At 46.5% G+C, this 15,668-nt stretch overlaps 1 protein-coding gene and 1 pseudogene across 6 annotated transcripts in view; both read right to left on the reverse strand.

The window, feature by feature from the left end:
- Window positions 1-15,668, reverse strand: part of USP20 (ubiquitin specific peptidase 20) — a 43,585-nt gene that overhangs the window by 25,168 nt on the left and 2,749 nt on the right. For 4 of the 6 annotated variants that reach the window (XM_055328228.1, XM_055328265.1, XM_055328254.1 and 1 more), the window contains exons 2-5: window positions 9,557-9,716; window positions 5,184-5,300; window positions 3,903-3,999; window positions 7-60 (exon numbers count right to left, since the gene is read on the reverse strand). In XM_055328228.1, coding sequence (XP_055184203.1) covers window positions 7-60; window positions 3,903-3,983 — 135 coding nt within the window. In that variant the 5' untranslated portion in view covers window positions 3,984-3,999; window positions 5,184-5,300; window positions 9,557-9,716. Of the gene's footprint in view, window positions 1-6; window positions 61-3,902; window positions 4,000-5,183; window positions 5,301-9,556; window positions 9,717-12,868; window positions 12,966-15,668 lie in introns of those variants that run through there. The other 2 variants (XM_055328235.1, XM_055328245.1) reach the window with 2 other exon arrangements.
- Window positions 8,328-8,849, reverse strand: LOC129499379 (septin-7-like; annotated as a pseudogene).

Genomic DNA, 15,668 nt, shown 5'->3' on the forward strand with positions numbered 1-15,668 from the left:
CCTTACCTGGAGACAGGCCCACAGGTTTGGTCCAGTAACACCACACGACTGACAGGCTCCCTGTGTGAGAGGAAGGGCCAAGAGTGAGCAGCCTGAAGGATCCACTCTAGCCAGAGGTGCCACACACCCCCACCATTGCCAACGGTTGTACCCCAAAGCTCTCCACTTAAAGGCTTATTTTTTGCCTCGAAAAGGCTTTCACCCACCTGCCAATCTAAATGTCCTTCCTCACAGGGCACTTTACACTTTACTGTTTGAATTTTATTTCATCATGTGCTGCAAAAACATTTTCCATAAAATCATCTGAAACTTAAAGAGACCTGTTAATATGCTCTTTTATCGCACCCTCCACTCTTCCTTTGATGATCGTGTAAGCCTTTCTCCCCATCTAGACTCTGGGTTCCATGAAAGAGGGACGGTCTTTGTCTACCCTCGTGACTTCACAGAGCCTGGTACAAACTGGGAGATCACTATGTTTGCTGACCACAGAAAACACCGAGCGCTCTGGTCTTCTGGGTGGCAGAGCCTGCTTCTTGTCTACCAGTGTCTCCTCTTCTCGCTTTAGTAACAAAATGCATGGCTCTGGGCTGAGCACACAGCCAGCCAGCCACAGACTATTTCTCGACCTTCACTATGGTTACCAGGCTTAGTTCTGGACACAGTGACAATGGAAGTGATATGTGCCACTTCTAGGCTGTGCATGCACACACACACTCACTCACACGTGCGTGCGCCCCCCACCCCCAATGCCTTCTCCTTCTTCCATTGGCTGGAAGGCAAATGCAAAGGCAGGAGCGGAGGCAAGCACTCTGCACTCAGAGATGAAAGCCATGTGTTAAGAATGGCAGCGCCACCCCGCCTGCCATCCCACCTAGCTCTGGACTGTTCCAGGAGAGAAAAGGAAATGTCTACCTCATTAAAGATACTGTATCTCAGGGTCTCATTACAACTTAAAATGTGCCCTAAATAATCTTGTCTGCACATATGTCAAACAGCAATTCCCAGGTAAGCCTCCACAGTGCCCAAGGGGCCTCCATCAGTGGAGGTGGGTTCTAAGTGCCGGCTCTGACAGCAGTTACATACAGCATGGGGCTCAGTCAGAGCAAGAGGGACACCTGCTGAGGATGACCATGGCCAAGTCCTTCACACATTACTCACATTATTCCCCACCACTCTATGCTGCACTCCTTTTGGACAGATAAGGAACTGAGGCTCTGAGGTCCTGCTGGGCTACAGAGCAGGCTTGGGAAAGGGAAGCTGGGGAGGCTGAGTCATCGAGCCCCCACCAGCAAAGCAGACCTCCTCCTCCCATGCTTCCAAGGGGAACTTCTCATTCTCATGAAGCACAGTTTATGGTTCTGTCGGGTTGAGGTGAAGAAAGTTGGAACAGAGGTTCGCAGCCTGACAGGGTCTCCTGCTGAGGTTGCCATGGGCAGCAGGAGACCCATTTACTTCATGCCCTCGAAGCAGTAGCCCCTAACCTTCCTGAATTTGTTATCTCTTGTGATTTTCTGATTTCAACAATTCACTTCCATCTTCCAGGGTGTCCTTTTTGCTTCAGTCATTTGAATGACAACAGTATCAAGCACTTCTCTTTTTTTAAGTAGGCTCTGAGTCTCTGTGGGGCTCGAGCTCAAGACCACGAGATCCATAATCACGTGCTCTACTGACTGAGCCAGCCAGGCACTGAGTATGCTTGTTCTAACAGTCCAGATGACACATACACACGATACACAGTTTGAAGTAGAGAATATAAATGCAGGGGGATCCCTGGGTGGCTCAGCGGTTTATCGCCTGCCTTTGGCTCAGGGCTCAGTCCTGGAGTCCCGGGATCGAGTCCCGCTCGGGCTCCCTGCATGGAGCCTGCTTCTCCTTCTGCCTGTGTCTCTGCCTCTCTCTGGATCTCTCATGAATAAATAAAACATTTTTTTAAAAAGAGAGAATATAAATGCAGAAAGCATCTATGTGCTGGAATAATGTAAACCATGTCCCTTCATACTATCTTCTGATACAGATGTATATGCACATATTTAGGGCAAGGGGTGTGATTTGTAGGAAAAATAAGATCATACTATACGTATTCCCCTGACTCATGCTTCTGCCACCTTTTTGTGGTCATCTTTCCAAGTCTGTACACAGACACCACACCTCGTCCTTTGCAATGACCACAAGGTGCTCCACCCAGTAGGCACAGCACAATTGACCCCCTCCCTTCTTGATGAATATTCAGACTGCTGCCAGTTTTCTCTTACAAATGATGCTTGATAAAGACTGCTGCATTTGTATCTTTATAACTGGTGCTTATGTCTCTGCTGGATAAACTCCCAGAAGTGGAATAGCATCTCCGAATGAACAGGAATGCCTACCTAGCCCAGCATGTGTGTGGTCTCCTTCCCTCCATCACTGTCAGCGCTGATCACATCGGCCTGTGGTTCACCCGGCAGATGAAAATGCCATCATCTTGCTATCACCAGCAATACCCCTGGCCACTGGTGAAGTCAAGCATCTTCTTTTAGAAGTTTCTTGGCCATTTGTATCTCCTCCACTGTGACCTGTTCCTATCCCTACCTCTTCCGGTATTTTAAAAACAACCATGGTTTCATTTTGTAGATTCCTGGATGCTCAGAGAAGGGTAGAAGACACGATCCCCGAAATACAGGCCTGAGACATCTCCAGATGTTCTCAGTCTTCCAGCTCCAGAAGCACTAACACTTCCAAAAGGCTGTATGACCCAGTCCAATCTTCCCTCCTTGCTCCCCTCTTTGCCCTCAGGTCCCCCTATTCCTGTGTCTTCTGGAGGAAAATCCCCTTGGCTTGTCTCATTTATTCCTTTGTGCAGACTCAGAGAGAACCCAGCGTTAGTGCAATACACCACACCCTCACTCCACCCCTCCTCCAGACCACAGAGAAGCGAGAAACTACTTCAAAAGAAGCCACAGGTACTTTGAAGACCTGATCCTGCCTGCAGGCTCAGATGAAGCCAGCTCAGGCCAAACCCAGGACCTGTGCCCAGAAAGAAGAGCTGGCAATTTGTCTAGGAATCTGACCCTGGACCCCATTCCCGGGGAGTGTGTCCTCCACATGTTCTACCCTCTGATCTGCCCTCCCCACCTCCTACACACAATGGCATTTCCAGGAGACCCTTCATCACAGCATCATATCCCCCACACGCGAAGAAGAGCCAGGGTGCCCACCCATGGAGGCTCAGTTACGGGGCTCATACAACGAGATACCATGCAATTCCAGGGCAAAGACTGAGAAAACTGTCTATGTACACAGGGTTGGAAGAGCTCCAGGATACACTGTCCTGTGAATAAAGCAAGTTACAAAAGTATCTGCAGTATGCTACCTTTTATGTAATGAAGGGGGAAATGAAAAAATCAGCATATTTGCATTTAAAAAGTCTCAAAAGGAACAAAAGAAACTAAGTGGCTCCCTAAAGGTGGGACAGGGAGAGTGAGCACAGAGGGTGGGAGGGGGATTTCTCGACATTGATATTTTCATATTGTTTGATTTTGAACCACAGGAAACCCCAGTCAGAGAGGCCCACCTGCGCTTTGGGCCTCCCAGGGTCCTCCTCAGGTCACAGGTGTCAAAATGCCCATGGACTCTCAAAACATGATTCATTCTTTGCCTTGGAAAGGCTCCATGCTCCCACTCCGGCAGCTAATGCACTGAGCATCGGTGGCTTCCAAATGGAGTGGGCTAAGTGATAATTAACGGCTATTAAGACACAGCCCCCGGAAGGCCTCTCGAACAGACGCCAGCCCTTCCATTTACACAAAAGGCTAAGCAGAGACTGTCGGGAAGCCAGATCTTCCATAAACCTTTGGAAACACCTCTACCTCAGGACCGCAGTGCCTCAGGTGTGGGCCCCAGTCCTGTAAAGCCTGACCCTTTACCTTAGATTTGAACAGCAAGTCTTCCTTGGTTACCTCCCCTATAGAGTCAAGGTGAGGACAAAAGTCCCTGGAGTCCCCCATTCTGGCCTGGTCTCACCTACAAGAAAACACAGGGAGCCTGGGTTAATGGCAGCCACTGCTGGAGGGAGGCAGGGGTTACTGGTTCACCACATGACTTCGGTCTTGAATCCTGGCTCTGCCACATATCAGCTGGTGACTCGAGGAAGCTACCTAACTTCTCTGAGCCTCAGTGTCCTTCTCTGGGAATTGGGCCTGACAGTGACATTGATCCCAACGGGTTGCTCAAGGACTCGCAAATGGCTACATGTGAAACTGGTGAAATGTGAATAAGCCCTGTGGGTTGTACCAATGTCAACTTTACTGGATGGAATGCTGTACTATAGACATATCAAAGATATGGTACCACTGGGGGAAACCGAGAGAAAGGTATTTAGGACCTCCCAGCACATTTATGGCAACGCCCTGAGAGTTACTACTATTTCAAAAGAAAATGTATAAAAATGGAATTTGCTTTAGCCACTCAAAACTTCAGCAGAAATCACACCCCCGCCTGACTGCTGATTCTAGCTCCAAAGCATTGCCACAAAAGGTCCAAACCAACCAAGGACTGAGTGGCATCAAGGTGGTTTAATCAAAGCCAGAGGGTGTGTGTCCACCACAGGAGGTTGACCCCTACCTCTCCTGGAAGGCCCCTCCCAATCAGAAATGGTCAGCCAGGGGGCAACTAGCCCAGGCTCCCAGCCAGAACAGGTGCCACGGGTGCCATCAGGTTCCAGGTAGCACATTGAGTGGTTTCCATCCATTATTTCATTACAAACCTCCCCAGCCATCTTCGAGGCAGCTGTGGTTCACCCCATTTTACAGATTAGGAAACAGGGCGTCCTTCTTAGCTCATGTCTCACAGGAAGGAGTGCTACAGCCAAGGCCCTGCCCATGTTCACTCTCTTTTTAACTTGGGAAAATGTAAACACGCAGAAGCAGACAAAACTGCACAGCTCCCTCCCATGCACCCGTTACCTGGCTTCAACCATGAGCCATTCATGGCCAACCCTGCTTCAGCCCAACCCCCCACTTCCTCTTTTTTTTTGGCAAGAGATTCCCAGATACGACACCATTTCATCTGTGCACATTCTTCTAAAAGATAAGGGTTTGAAAGAAGGAAAAAAGATATAACCACAGTTCCGTTATTTCACCCAAAAGAATTTCTTCCTCAGTCCGTGTTTAAGGGCTACCCTGGAGACAGGAAGGTTGTGGGCCTACCTCTGTGTAAAGCGACACCCCCAGGGAGCAGCCAACATCTGCATCCTCCGTGGACAGTGGAGAGCCAACAGTGGTGGCCACGTCAGCAGGGGTGAGTGGAGGCCTCGGGCAGGGCACCTGGGGAGACAAACCAGCTATACTTCATGCAGCTCTATTATTTTAAAATCCCTCTTTGCGGGATCCCTGGGTGGCGCAGCGGTTTGGCGCCTGCCTTTGGCCCAGGGCGCGATCCTGGAGACCCGGGGTCAAGTCCCACATCAGGCTCCCGGTGCATGGAGCCTGCTTCTCCCTCTGCCTGTGTCTCTGTCTCTCTCTCTCTCTCTTTCTCTCTCTCTCTCTCTCTCTGTGACTATCATAAATAAATAAAAAAATAAAATAAAATAAAATAAAATAAAATAAAATAAAATAAAATAAAATAAAATAAAATAAAATAAAATCCCTCTTTGCACCGACCAGAGGCTGAAAATTGGCCCAAATTCCTCCGGGGGGGGGGGGGGGCAAGTGAATTTTTGGATATTTGGGCAACCTATAAGCTGGACAATAAAAACACACCACTACCTGGATAGCGAAAGAAGGCTTGTATAGAGCTGGCAAATAGAGCCAGCCCCACCTTGAGGGTGTGCAACCCTTCAGTAGCCACTGCTGGGCATTACTTTTGTGATCCCTGAGAGCACTGACCTTCAAGGGTCTATAAGAGAGGCCAAGGGCCTCTCCAGCTACTGCTCCCTCTGGCAGCCACAGCACATTAACCCTCCAGACAGAAGGCTCAGCCCCTCTCACACATGCCACTGGGACCCTCAGATCATTCTTTGTGCCTCTTCCAAGGATCCTGTGCTGCTCAGAATCCCCAACCTTCAAGTCTTAAGCAACCCCAGGTTAGAGGCACAACGGAGCCCATCCACATCCCCCCACCCCACTTCCCTGCTGGGCCACAGTCTCCCAGATGTGGGCAGTTCAAAAAGGGAGAGGCAGTTAGAAGCTAACACTTAAAATAGTCACATGACAATGATGGGTTCAAGGTTCTAAATTCCAAGCTTCCTCACTTGAAGCCAGATTTTTAGGGTTTTGGTTTTTTGCTTTTTTTTTCCCCCCCATTTCCACTGAGGTTAAGTGCACGGGGTTGGCAAGCTGCAGTACATGTGGGGGATGGGCAGAGTGGGGAGGGAGGGTCTTTGGTGTGTGCCCCATCTCTCCAGCTAGATCACAGAGCCAGCTTATGAGCTTGATGCCCAGAGCTACAAACGATGCTTAGGACAAGGAAGATGGTGACAGGCCCGTCTTGATTCACATGTGCAATCAGACTACTTAAGTTCCTCCAAATCCAGATGGGGGGGGGGGGGGGAAGAGCCCTGTGGCCAACAACCCTCATTGCCCCTGTCTTACAGAAGAAACAAAACTAGAGCTTAGTTAACTATAGGACTTGGCCACAGTCAATCCTTAGCTAGTAAGTCATGGGTGGGTATTTGATCAGATTATCTGGTACAGAGCCATGCTCTGAATCAGGGCTTGGCAAATCTTGTCTAGGAACTACCAGGCAGTAAATAATTTAGGCTTTGTGGGCCATGTTAATCTTTATCACACATTCTTTGTATTTTTTTAATAATATATTAAAAAAAAAAACAAAAAAAAATGTATTAAAACAATTTTTAAAAAAAATTCTTTGGCACCTGGGTAGCTCAGTGGTTGAGCACCTGCCTTTGGCTCAGGTCATGATCCCCGGGTCCTGGGATCAAGTCCCGCATCAGGCTCCCCACCTGCTTCTCCCTCTGCCTCTCTCTCTGTCTCTCGTGAATAAATAAAATCTTAAAAAAAATTCTTAGCTTGAGAGCTCTGCAAAATAACCTGGGCTTGCTTCCATAGCTTACTGCCTCCTGTTCTAAATTACTGTGCTGTTGGGATCTCACCAAAACGAGCCTGGATCACGGACATTCCACGTTTCACGGCAAATCACCATTTTATTTTTTTATTTTTTATTTTTTTTTTTAAATCTTTTTTTTTTTTTTAGTTTTTTTTTTAATTTATTTATTTATGATAGTCATCAGAGAGAGACAGAGAGAGGCAGAGAGAGAAGCAGGCTCCATGCACCGGGAGCCCGATGTGGGATCCGATCCCGGGTCTCCAGGATCGTGCCCTGGGCCAAAGGCAGGCGCCAAACCGCTGCGCCACCCAGGGATCCAAATCACCATTTTAAATAAGGTAAATAGCAAAGAAGAGTCCAGAGGTTTAACGAGGCTCCAGATTTTTTCCAAGTAAATACTCAGGGTGTGTGAAAAGACAGAATGATAAAAGATATGTGCTGTTTATAATGGGGGGAACTGGACATAATCTAAGCTAATGACAACAGGTATCAGACAAATAATGACACACCCACACTCTGTTTTACTGTGCAGCCACTAAAAATGTAAATATTGAATCTTCCTATCCACAAAATTAAACTGGATCTAAGTATATAGAGAGATACACCATGTTTGTGGGTTGGTGCACTCCATATTGAGATATCCATTCTGCCCAAATTGGTCTACAGATTCCATGCAATCTCGGTCAAAATTCAAGCAAGCTTTCTTGTAGAAATTGTCAAGCTAGTTCTCAAATGCATACAGAAAAAAGTCAAAACAATTTGGAAAAAGCACAAGGATGAAAGACTTAGACCATCTGACTGAGAACTTTCTATAAAGATTCAATCATCAAGTCAGTGTGGCATTAACTCAAACACAAACACACAGCTCAAGAGAGTAGAAGCGAGCGTCTGGAGTTAGACCTGCACATATGTGGTCAAATGATTTCAAAAAAGGTATTGATAGCAGTGCCTGGGTGGTTCAGTTAAGCATCTGCCTTCAGCTCAGGCTATGATCCTGGAGTCCTGGGTTCTAGCCCTTGCATTGGGCTCCACATTCAGTGGGCAGTCTGCTTCTCCCTCTGTCACTGCCCCTCCAGTTGCTCATTCTCTCCCCTCTCCTCTCTCTTAAATAAATAAAATCTTTTCTTTTTAAAGGTACTGATATAATTCAACAGGCAAAAGACAGTCCTTTCAATAGAGGTTCTCTATATGGGAGACAAAATTACCTTTAACCCCTACCTCACATCATACACAAAGCTTATTTGGAAATAGAACACAGACTATGTAATTGGTGGCCAATTGAGGTTTTAAAAAATCTTCTCTTTCTTCTTATTCTTTTCCAAGGTTCTCAAATAGTCGGGCTATTCCAAAATACATCATTGAGATGCACAGCTTGCTTTCCCATTTTCAAATTGATGACATCTTCCCCTAATTCTTTTTCCTCTAGTTCTTCATTTGCTCATGGCACTGCCAGAGCTCAGCTCCAGAGTCCTTCAGTTTTTCCCCTTTTTCTCTGGCCTTCACATCAGTCATCTGCTGCATCTGCAGATCCTCCCCGAGCCACACACTCCCTTCTTCCATTTGTGCCGGAGGGCTCTGGGCATGCTGCCTGGCTCCTCCATTACCAGACCCCACTGCTATTTCCTGCTGCTGCCCTTCTCAGAGCATACGTTATCAGTGACATCTTTCAAGGCTTATGCATGTGTTTTTATCAACATACTTCTTAGAATTGTAAAGCCCCAATGTTCACCATTCTCAACCCCGGCAGCACCCTGCCTTCCTCCGACTCTTCTGCCCCTCACTTCATTCACACGATTGCTACCTGCCATAACGAGGGCTAAACAGTCCTTTGTGTTTTTGTTTTTTGTTTTTTTTTAGTCCTTTGTGTTTTTTTTTATTTTTATTTATGATAGTCACAGAGAGAGAGAGAGAGAGAGAAAGAGGCAGAGACACAGGCAGAGGGAGAAGCAGGCTCCATGCACCGGGAGCCCGATGTGGAATTCGATCCCGGGTCTCCAGGATCGCGCCCTGGGCCAAAGGCAGGCGCCAAACCGCTGCGCCAGCCAGGGATCCCCAGTCCTTTGTGTTTTTAACAAGCTTTCTCTCTTCCTCACCTTCTGTTTCCATAAACTCAGTTTATGAAAGATTTTATTTTTCTTTTTTTAAGATTTTTATTAATTTATTTGAGAGAGAGAGCATAAGTGGGAGGTGGGGGAGGGCAGAGGGAGAGGGAGAAAGAGAAGCAAATGCTGCACTGAGCAGGAAACCTGATGTGGGGCTTGACCCCAGGGTCTCGGGATCATGACCTGAGTCAAAGGCAGATGCGTAACTGACTGAACCATCTGGGAGCCCCAATATATTTTATGTGCTTGTATTTCTTTATCTGTTTTTTTTTAAAACCATTGGCAAGCCTCTGATGTGAGTGAGCATGTCTACTTTGGCAATAAGTGAGATGACATTCATTTTCACATAAACTCAATGTCCAATGGTTTAAGCTTATGTCCTGAAGGAGCAATGAAGTAGAGCAACACCGCACCTTTATCAGGCTTCTGATGTCCGTTCACCGGAAATTCTGCACTTAGTCTTCAAATTTACTAGCAATGTGGTCAAAAACAGGCTGCCAGCAATTACATTATGGGCTGTATCTCCAAATCCTGGGGTATCAGCTATTGTGAGCAGCAACTGAACACCATCTCCTTAAAAACAAAACAAAACAAAACAAAACCAGATGTATTTATTTGAGAGAGAGAGCATGAGCAGTGAGTGTGTGTGTGTGTGTGTGGGTGGGCGGTCAGAGTGAGAAGGACAAGTCAACTCCCTGCTGAGCAGAGAGCCCGATATGGGGCTTAATCTCACGACCCTGAGATCATGACCTGAGCCAAAATCAGACACTTAATGACTGAGCCACCCAGGTGCCCCAACATCACCTCCTTTGATTAAAACTCCGGACTGTTCCACCTGTGCAGTCTTTTTTACCGTGGGAAGTACCTGAATGCCCTGGAGACTACAAATCTGTGAAGAATAGGAGTTGATTAACATCCACGTTCCCAATCCAGATTAACCTATAGCCATAATGTAACAGGTAGCCCCTGTCCACCAATTTTCTGTATACTTGGTTTGGGAGCTTTGCAAACACCGCAGAGCCTTCAAGGTCCATCCATGGAGCTACCACGGTGCTGCTGCAGATGCACCTCCCTCAGTAGGGGTGGATCTGAGTGATCCCACATTCCTGACCCCCCCATGACAAGCCCTGGCATAGTCCAGGCGGCCAGTTCTGGTCTCAGACTTCACAGCAGTAAATATTTAAACTCTAGAACTTCTAGAGGAAATCATAGGAGAGAACCTTTGCAAGTCTGGAGTCCGCAATGGTCTTAGGACACAAAAGGTCTTCATTATAAAAGGAAACATTGAAAAACTGAGCTTTTTCAAAAGATGCCATTAAAGAAATGAAAAAGCAAACTACAGACTTGGAGAAAATGTTCACATTACTTGTATCTAACAAATATCCAAAATATATACAACCAAAGGAGGATAAAGTGTTCACTTCCTCTGTGGAAGGATAAACTGTCCGATTTTGTGAAATGGGTGAAGGACTGTGCAAGTACTTCACCAGGTAAGAATGGCCAACAATCACATAAAGGCATGCTCAACATTGTTTTTGAGATAACATCTCACAACACCAAGAACATCTAAAACTAATAAGATCTATAATACCAGGTGTTGCTGAAGATGTGAAAGAATTTCATTAATAGGACTGTAAAACAATGTCAAAAGCTGGAAAATAGCTTGGCAGTTTTCTACAAAGTCAAGCATATACTTGTCACATGTCCCTGCAATTCCACTGTTGGATATTTGCACAGGAGAAATGAAAACATACCTCTACACAAAGACTTGTATGCAAACATTCATAGTAACTTTATATGTAACAGCTCAAAATTGCAAAGACCTCCCCGGGTCCAACAACAGGAGACTGAAGCCAACTAACAGTGTATTCATAGAATGACATACTACTCAGCATCAAAAAGAACCCAGGATAGGGGATCCCTGGGTGGCTCAGCCGTCTGTCCGAAGGCAGGCACTTCGGCCCAGGGCGTGATCCTGGAGTCCCTGGATCGAGCCCCACATCAGGCTCCCTGCATGAAGCCTGCTTCTCCCCCTGCCTGTGTCTGTGCTTCTCTCTCTGTGTGTCTCTCATGAATAAATAAATAAAATCTTAAGAAAAAAAAAAAAAGAGCCCAGGATATACACAGCAACAGGGGCAATTCCAAGCACATTAAACTGAGTCAAAGAAGTCAGTTACAAAAGAGTACATAGTCTATGATTCTCTTTATATGAAATTTCAAAACAGATAAAACTAATTTAAGGCATTAGAAACTGGGTCAGTGGTTGCCTGGGGCAGAGGGTGAGTCTATACTGTAAAGAGGCAAGAGGGAACTTTCTGTGGTGTTGGAATGTTCTAGATCTTGACTGGGGTGGGATTTAGCCAGGTCTCTATACCTATGAAATCTCAGGAACTGCATCTTTAAAGTGCATGCATTTTGGTGCATGTAAATTATAGCTCAGTAAAGTTGATCAAAAGTCCCTTTTTTTTTTAAAGATTTTTTCTTTTACTTTATTTGTAAGTAGGCTCTGTGCCCAATGTGGGACTTGAACTCATGACCCTGAGATTAAGATCCACATGTTCTACTGACTGAGCCACCCAGGTGCCCCCCACTTCTTGGTATACACCCCAAAGTACTCAAAGCAGGGACTTGGATATTCATACACCATGTTAATAGCAGCATTAGTCACAAGAACCAAAGGAGGAAGCAATCCAAGAGTCCGTCAAAAGACGAACAGATACAAAAAAAATGTGCTATATCCATACAACAGAATATTCTCTAGCTTTAAAAAGGTAGAAAATTCTGACTCACACTTCAACAAAGATGAACCTTGAGGACATTATGCTAGGTAAGATGAGCCAGACACAGAGATAAATACTATACAATTCCACTTCTAGGACCTACCATAGGAATGAAATCTATAGAGACAGAAAGTAGAATGGTGGCTGCCAGGCAGAGGGAGGGGTCATGCTTAATGGAGACGAAATTTCAGTCTGGGAAGAAGGGAAAGTTCTGGAGATGGATGGGGGTTATGGTTGCACAACAATGTGAATGTGCTTTAATGCCAAGAGGCTGCACACTAAAGATGACCAAGATGCTAAATTTTATATGTATTTTAATGATATTTCAAAAAAATATTCAAAAATAAAAAAAAATTTCTGAGGTTGCATACACACATACACACACATACACATACACACACACACACACACACACACACACACGCACACTCCCCCCAAGGGCAGGGACTTGTTTTGTTCACTGCTACAGCCCAAATACCTAGAATGGCATCTAAAACAGTGACTTCTCAGTAAATACTTGTTGGATAGATCAAAAGTATAAAAAGCCATAAAACACCACCACAGAAAAATTCCACTTTGATAAACTAATCTTGCTTTGTGCCTACGATGATGTTATCATCATTTCAGGGGGATGGAATCAAAGTGATTTTTGTCTCCTCCTCTTTTGCTTGTCTGCATTTTAACAATGAATTGATGTTGCTTTTGTAATACACAATACACAACCTGATAGGTTACTTGTAAGTATCTTTAAAGTTTCCAAAATAAAAAGTCTGTCTGGCCTAGTTGGTATGTAAGCTGTCCCTCCTGGGCCCTTGCTTTTCCCCACATCCCTGAGAGAACACTGGGGGAGCTTGACCTCCATTCCCTGGGGGCTCTCCAGACCCTAAACAGGACACCTGAGGTCCATTTTAGAGAGGGGGCAGCACCTGAGTGGTCCCAAAATACCTGAGAGAGGAAGTGCCTCAGCTGCTGAGTGGCTTGAAAGTCTAACCCTTCACCATGTGACTCATTCACCTGAAGATCCTCTCTTAATGCCTTTGTTTTTGTCTTATTAACTTCCGTGTTGGATTATAATTTTTCATCTCCTTCCGCCTATCCTGAAAATAGAAAAAGGCTTTTTACGTGGCTTCAATAAAATTAATATACACCTCTGTAGAAGCTGGAGAACACTGACAAACATAAAATGGCATAAAAATCACCTGGGATCCTCAGGGGTGTGGTGGTGGTGGTGGTGGTTACTGTTTTAGTTACTCTTGTTCATGTGTATGAATGAAACTAGAATGTAACAGATACAGTTTGTGTACAAGGTTTTTCTGTTTATATCATGTAGATTTTTCCTGTCACTAAACTTCTTTTCAACAACTTCATTTCTAATGGCTGAATAACATCTCACATACAATTTAAGCTATACCTGGGATGCTGGGGTGGCTCAGTGGTTGAGCTTCTCCCTTCGGCTCAGGGCATGATCCTGGGATGAGTCCTGCATCGGGCTCCCGTGGAGAGCCTGTTTCTCCCTGTGCTTATGTCTCAGCCTCTTTTTCTGTTTCTCTCAAGAGTAAATAAATAAAATCTTTTAAAAAAGAAAACAATTTAAGCTACCCCTTACTTGGCTGCTTGCTTTCCTACTCTTAGCCACTTAGGATATTTGTGTGTGTGTGTGTGTGTGTGTGTGTGTGTGTTACGATTATAAATAAGGCAGTGAGAAATATTTTGGGATATAAATCTTTGACTACATCTTTGACCCAGGAAAAATTACTGGGTCAAAATGTATGTTCTGAAGGCTCTGGATACATATTGACAAAATTCCTCCTAGATCCACTATCTAAATTTATCTGCCTACCAAGGAGCATGCCCAACAGAAAAGTTTGAAGTTGGGATCCCTAGGTGGCTCAGTGGTTTAGCACCTGCCTTTGGCCCAGGGCGTGATCCTGGGGTCCTGGGATCAAGTTCCGCATCAGGCTCCCTGCATAGAGCCTGCTTCTCCCTCTGTCTGTATCTCTGCCTCTCTCTCTCCCTCTCATGAATAAATAAATAAATTTTTTTTTAAAAAAAAAGAAAAGTTTGACGTTGATTAACATTTTTTTTTCAGAGCTGATGGTTAAAAACATCAGTGTGTATGGAGGGAAAAGCTGAGTGGCAGTACCGTAAACCGTGGGTGTTCACTGTTCTGCACACAGCACCTGAAACGTCAGAAGCACCTGGTCTACAGGCCTGTGTTGCATTTATCTCTGCTGCCTAGAAGCTTTCACTTCGTTTTATCTTGGTACCCAACTGGCTTGGCTTGGGGTAATGGGACACATGCCAGGTTTGGGCCCTGCCCTCATGGGCACATAGGCCTGTATTTCAACACCAGGGTAGCTGTTTGCAGCCACTGGGGATGTGATCGTTACTAGTGGCAGCCACCTTTTCCTGCGCTCATACCCCATGCCGGCTGCTTTCACATACGTTAGCCCCAGGGTTGACCCTAACTGAAGGAGGCAATGAGACAGCTAGCCCTGCGTTCAGCAACTTGCTCTGAACGCTTGGCCTCCTCTCCTGGGGCAGAGAAAGCTGCAGGAAAGAGGCCCTGGCAGGTCTGGCACAGAGACCACCCATTTCAGGCCCCAGTGAGGCTTCCGAGAGGGTTCAGCATGAGGGGGAGCCTGCAGCAAGGAAGGGGGGAAGTGCTCCAGCCAGGCAGACAGGCAGCACCTCTGGGCCTGCACCAGCCACTCAGACCAGGCCTAGGGTGCCCATTACTCATCGTTTTCCTGGCAGTTCTGGCTACCTCCTCCTCCCAGCTGGGAGCCCAGTTCCTTAGGACGGGAGATGGGATGCTGCCAAGCCCCTGTCAACACGGGGACACCCACCTGCCCTGATCCTTATCATACCAGCCATCTCACACTCCACACACCTGCCCATACCCCTCAGACCCTCAGAGTATGATCCCTTTTCCTTCCTCCTGCCCTCTTCTCTCTCTCCTATTTCCAAGCAACTCCATTTCCCCTAAAGCCCAAATACATCCCTTCCATCAACCCAGTCCTAATTCTCTAGAGTTCAACATCCTCCTGACTCCCAAGCAGAACCCACTGCCTTGGGAGTGGCCTTGACAAGTCTTGCTTCCCCCACACCTCCGTTCTCATTTGCCTTACTCACCTCGCCCCTGCCTAGAATGGCCCCATGCAGTGAAACTGATACTAACGGCACTCACTGCACTCACTGAATCCTTACCGCTGTCCTGGAGGGCAGGCAACACCGGGTGCTCAATCCATCTCCACCTCCATCACTAAAGGAGGAGAGGCTGAGGGTCAGAGAGGTGGGGTAACTGGCTGGAGGTCACACAGCTACTGAGCTGCTGATCCAGAATTTGAACCCAGGACTGCCCTCCCTGAAGTCAGTGTTCTGAACTGTCAGCTCCACATTCTCCCAAACAGCACCAGCCAGCCTGGAGTGGGGACGATCTTTACTTCCTCCCAGGCAAACACCCCCAAGGGCAGCTTCCTCTGGCCTCCTTCACAGGAGCCATTTCTGAGTCATGATTCACAAAGCACTTTTCTTCTCAACTTAAACTCCTGAAGTCAAGGAGAACACCTCTGAAGCCTGGCACTACAACTTGTTCCAGGCTCTGGAAGAAGAGTCAGTTCACTGGAGAGGGCATGGGTTTGGGGCCACCTCAGGCTGGCAGTTTTGGGGGGTTAGTAGGCTGGAAGCAGTGACTGGTCCCGGCCACTGAGAAGCCACAAACCCTGGAGTGCTCAAGTAAAAG

Source organism: Nyctereutes procyonoides, unplaced genomic scaffold (assembly GCF_905146905.1).
Source record: "Nyctereutes procyonoides isolate TBG_1078 unplaced genomic scaffold, NYPRO_anot_genome, whole genome shotgun sequence".
In the NCBI taxonomy this organism is placed as follows: domain Eukaryota; kingdom Metazoa; phylum Chordata; class Mammalia; order Carnivora; family Canidae; genus Nyctereutes; species Nyctereutes procyonoides.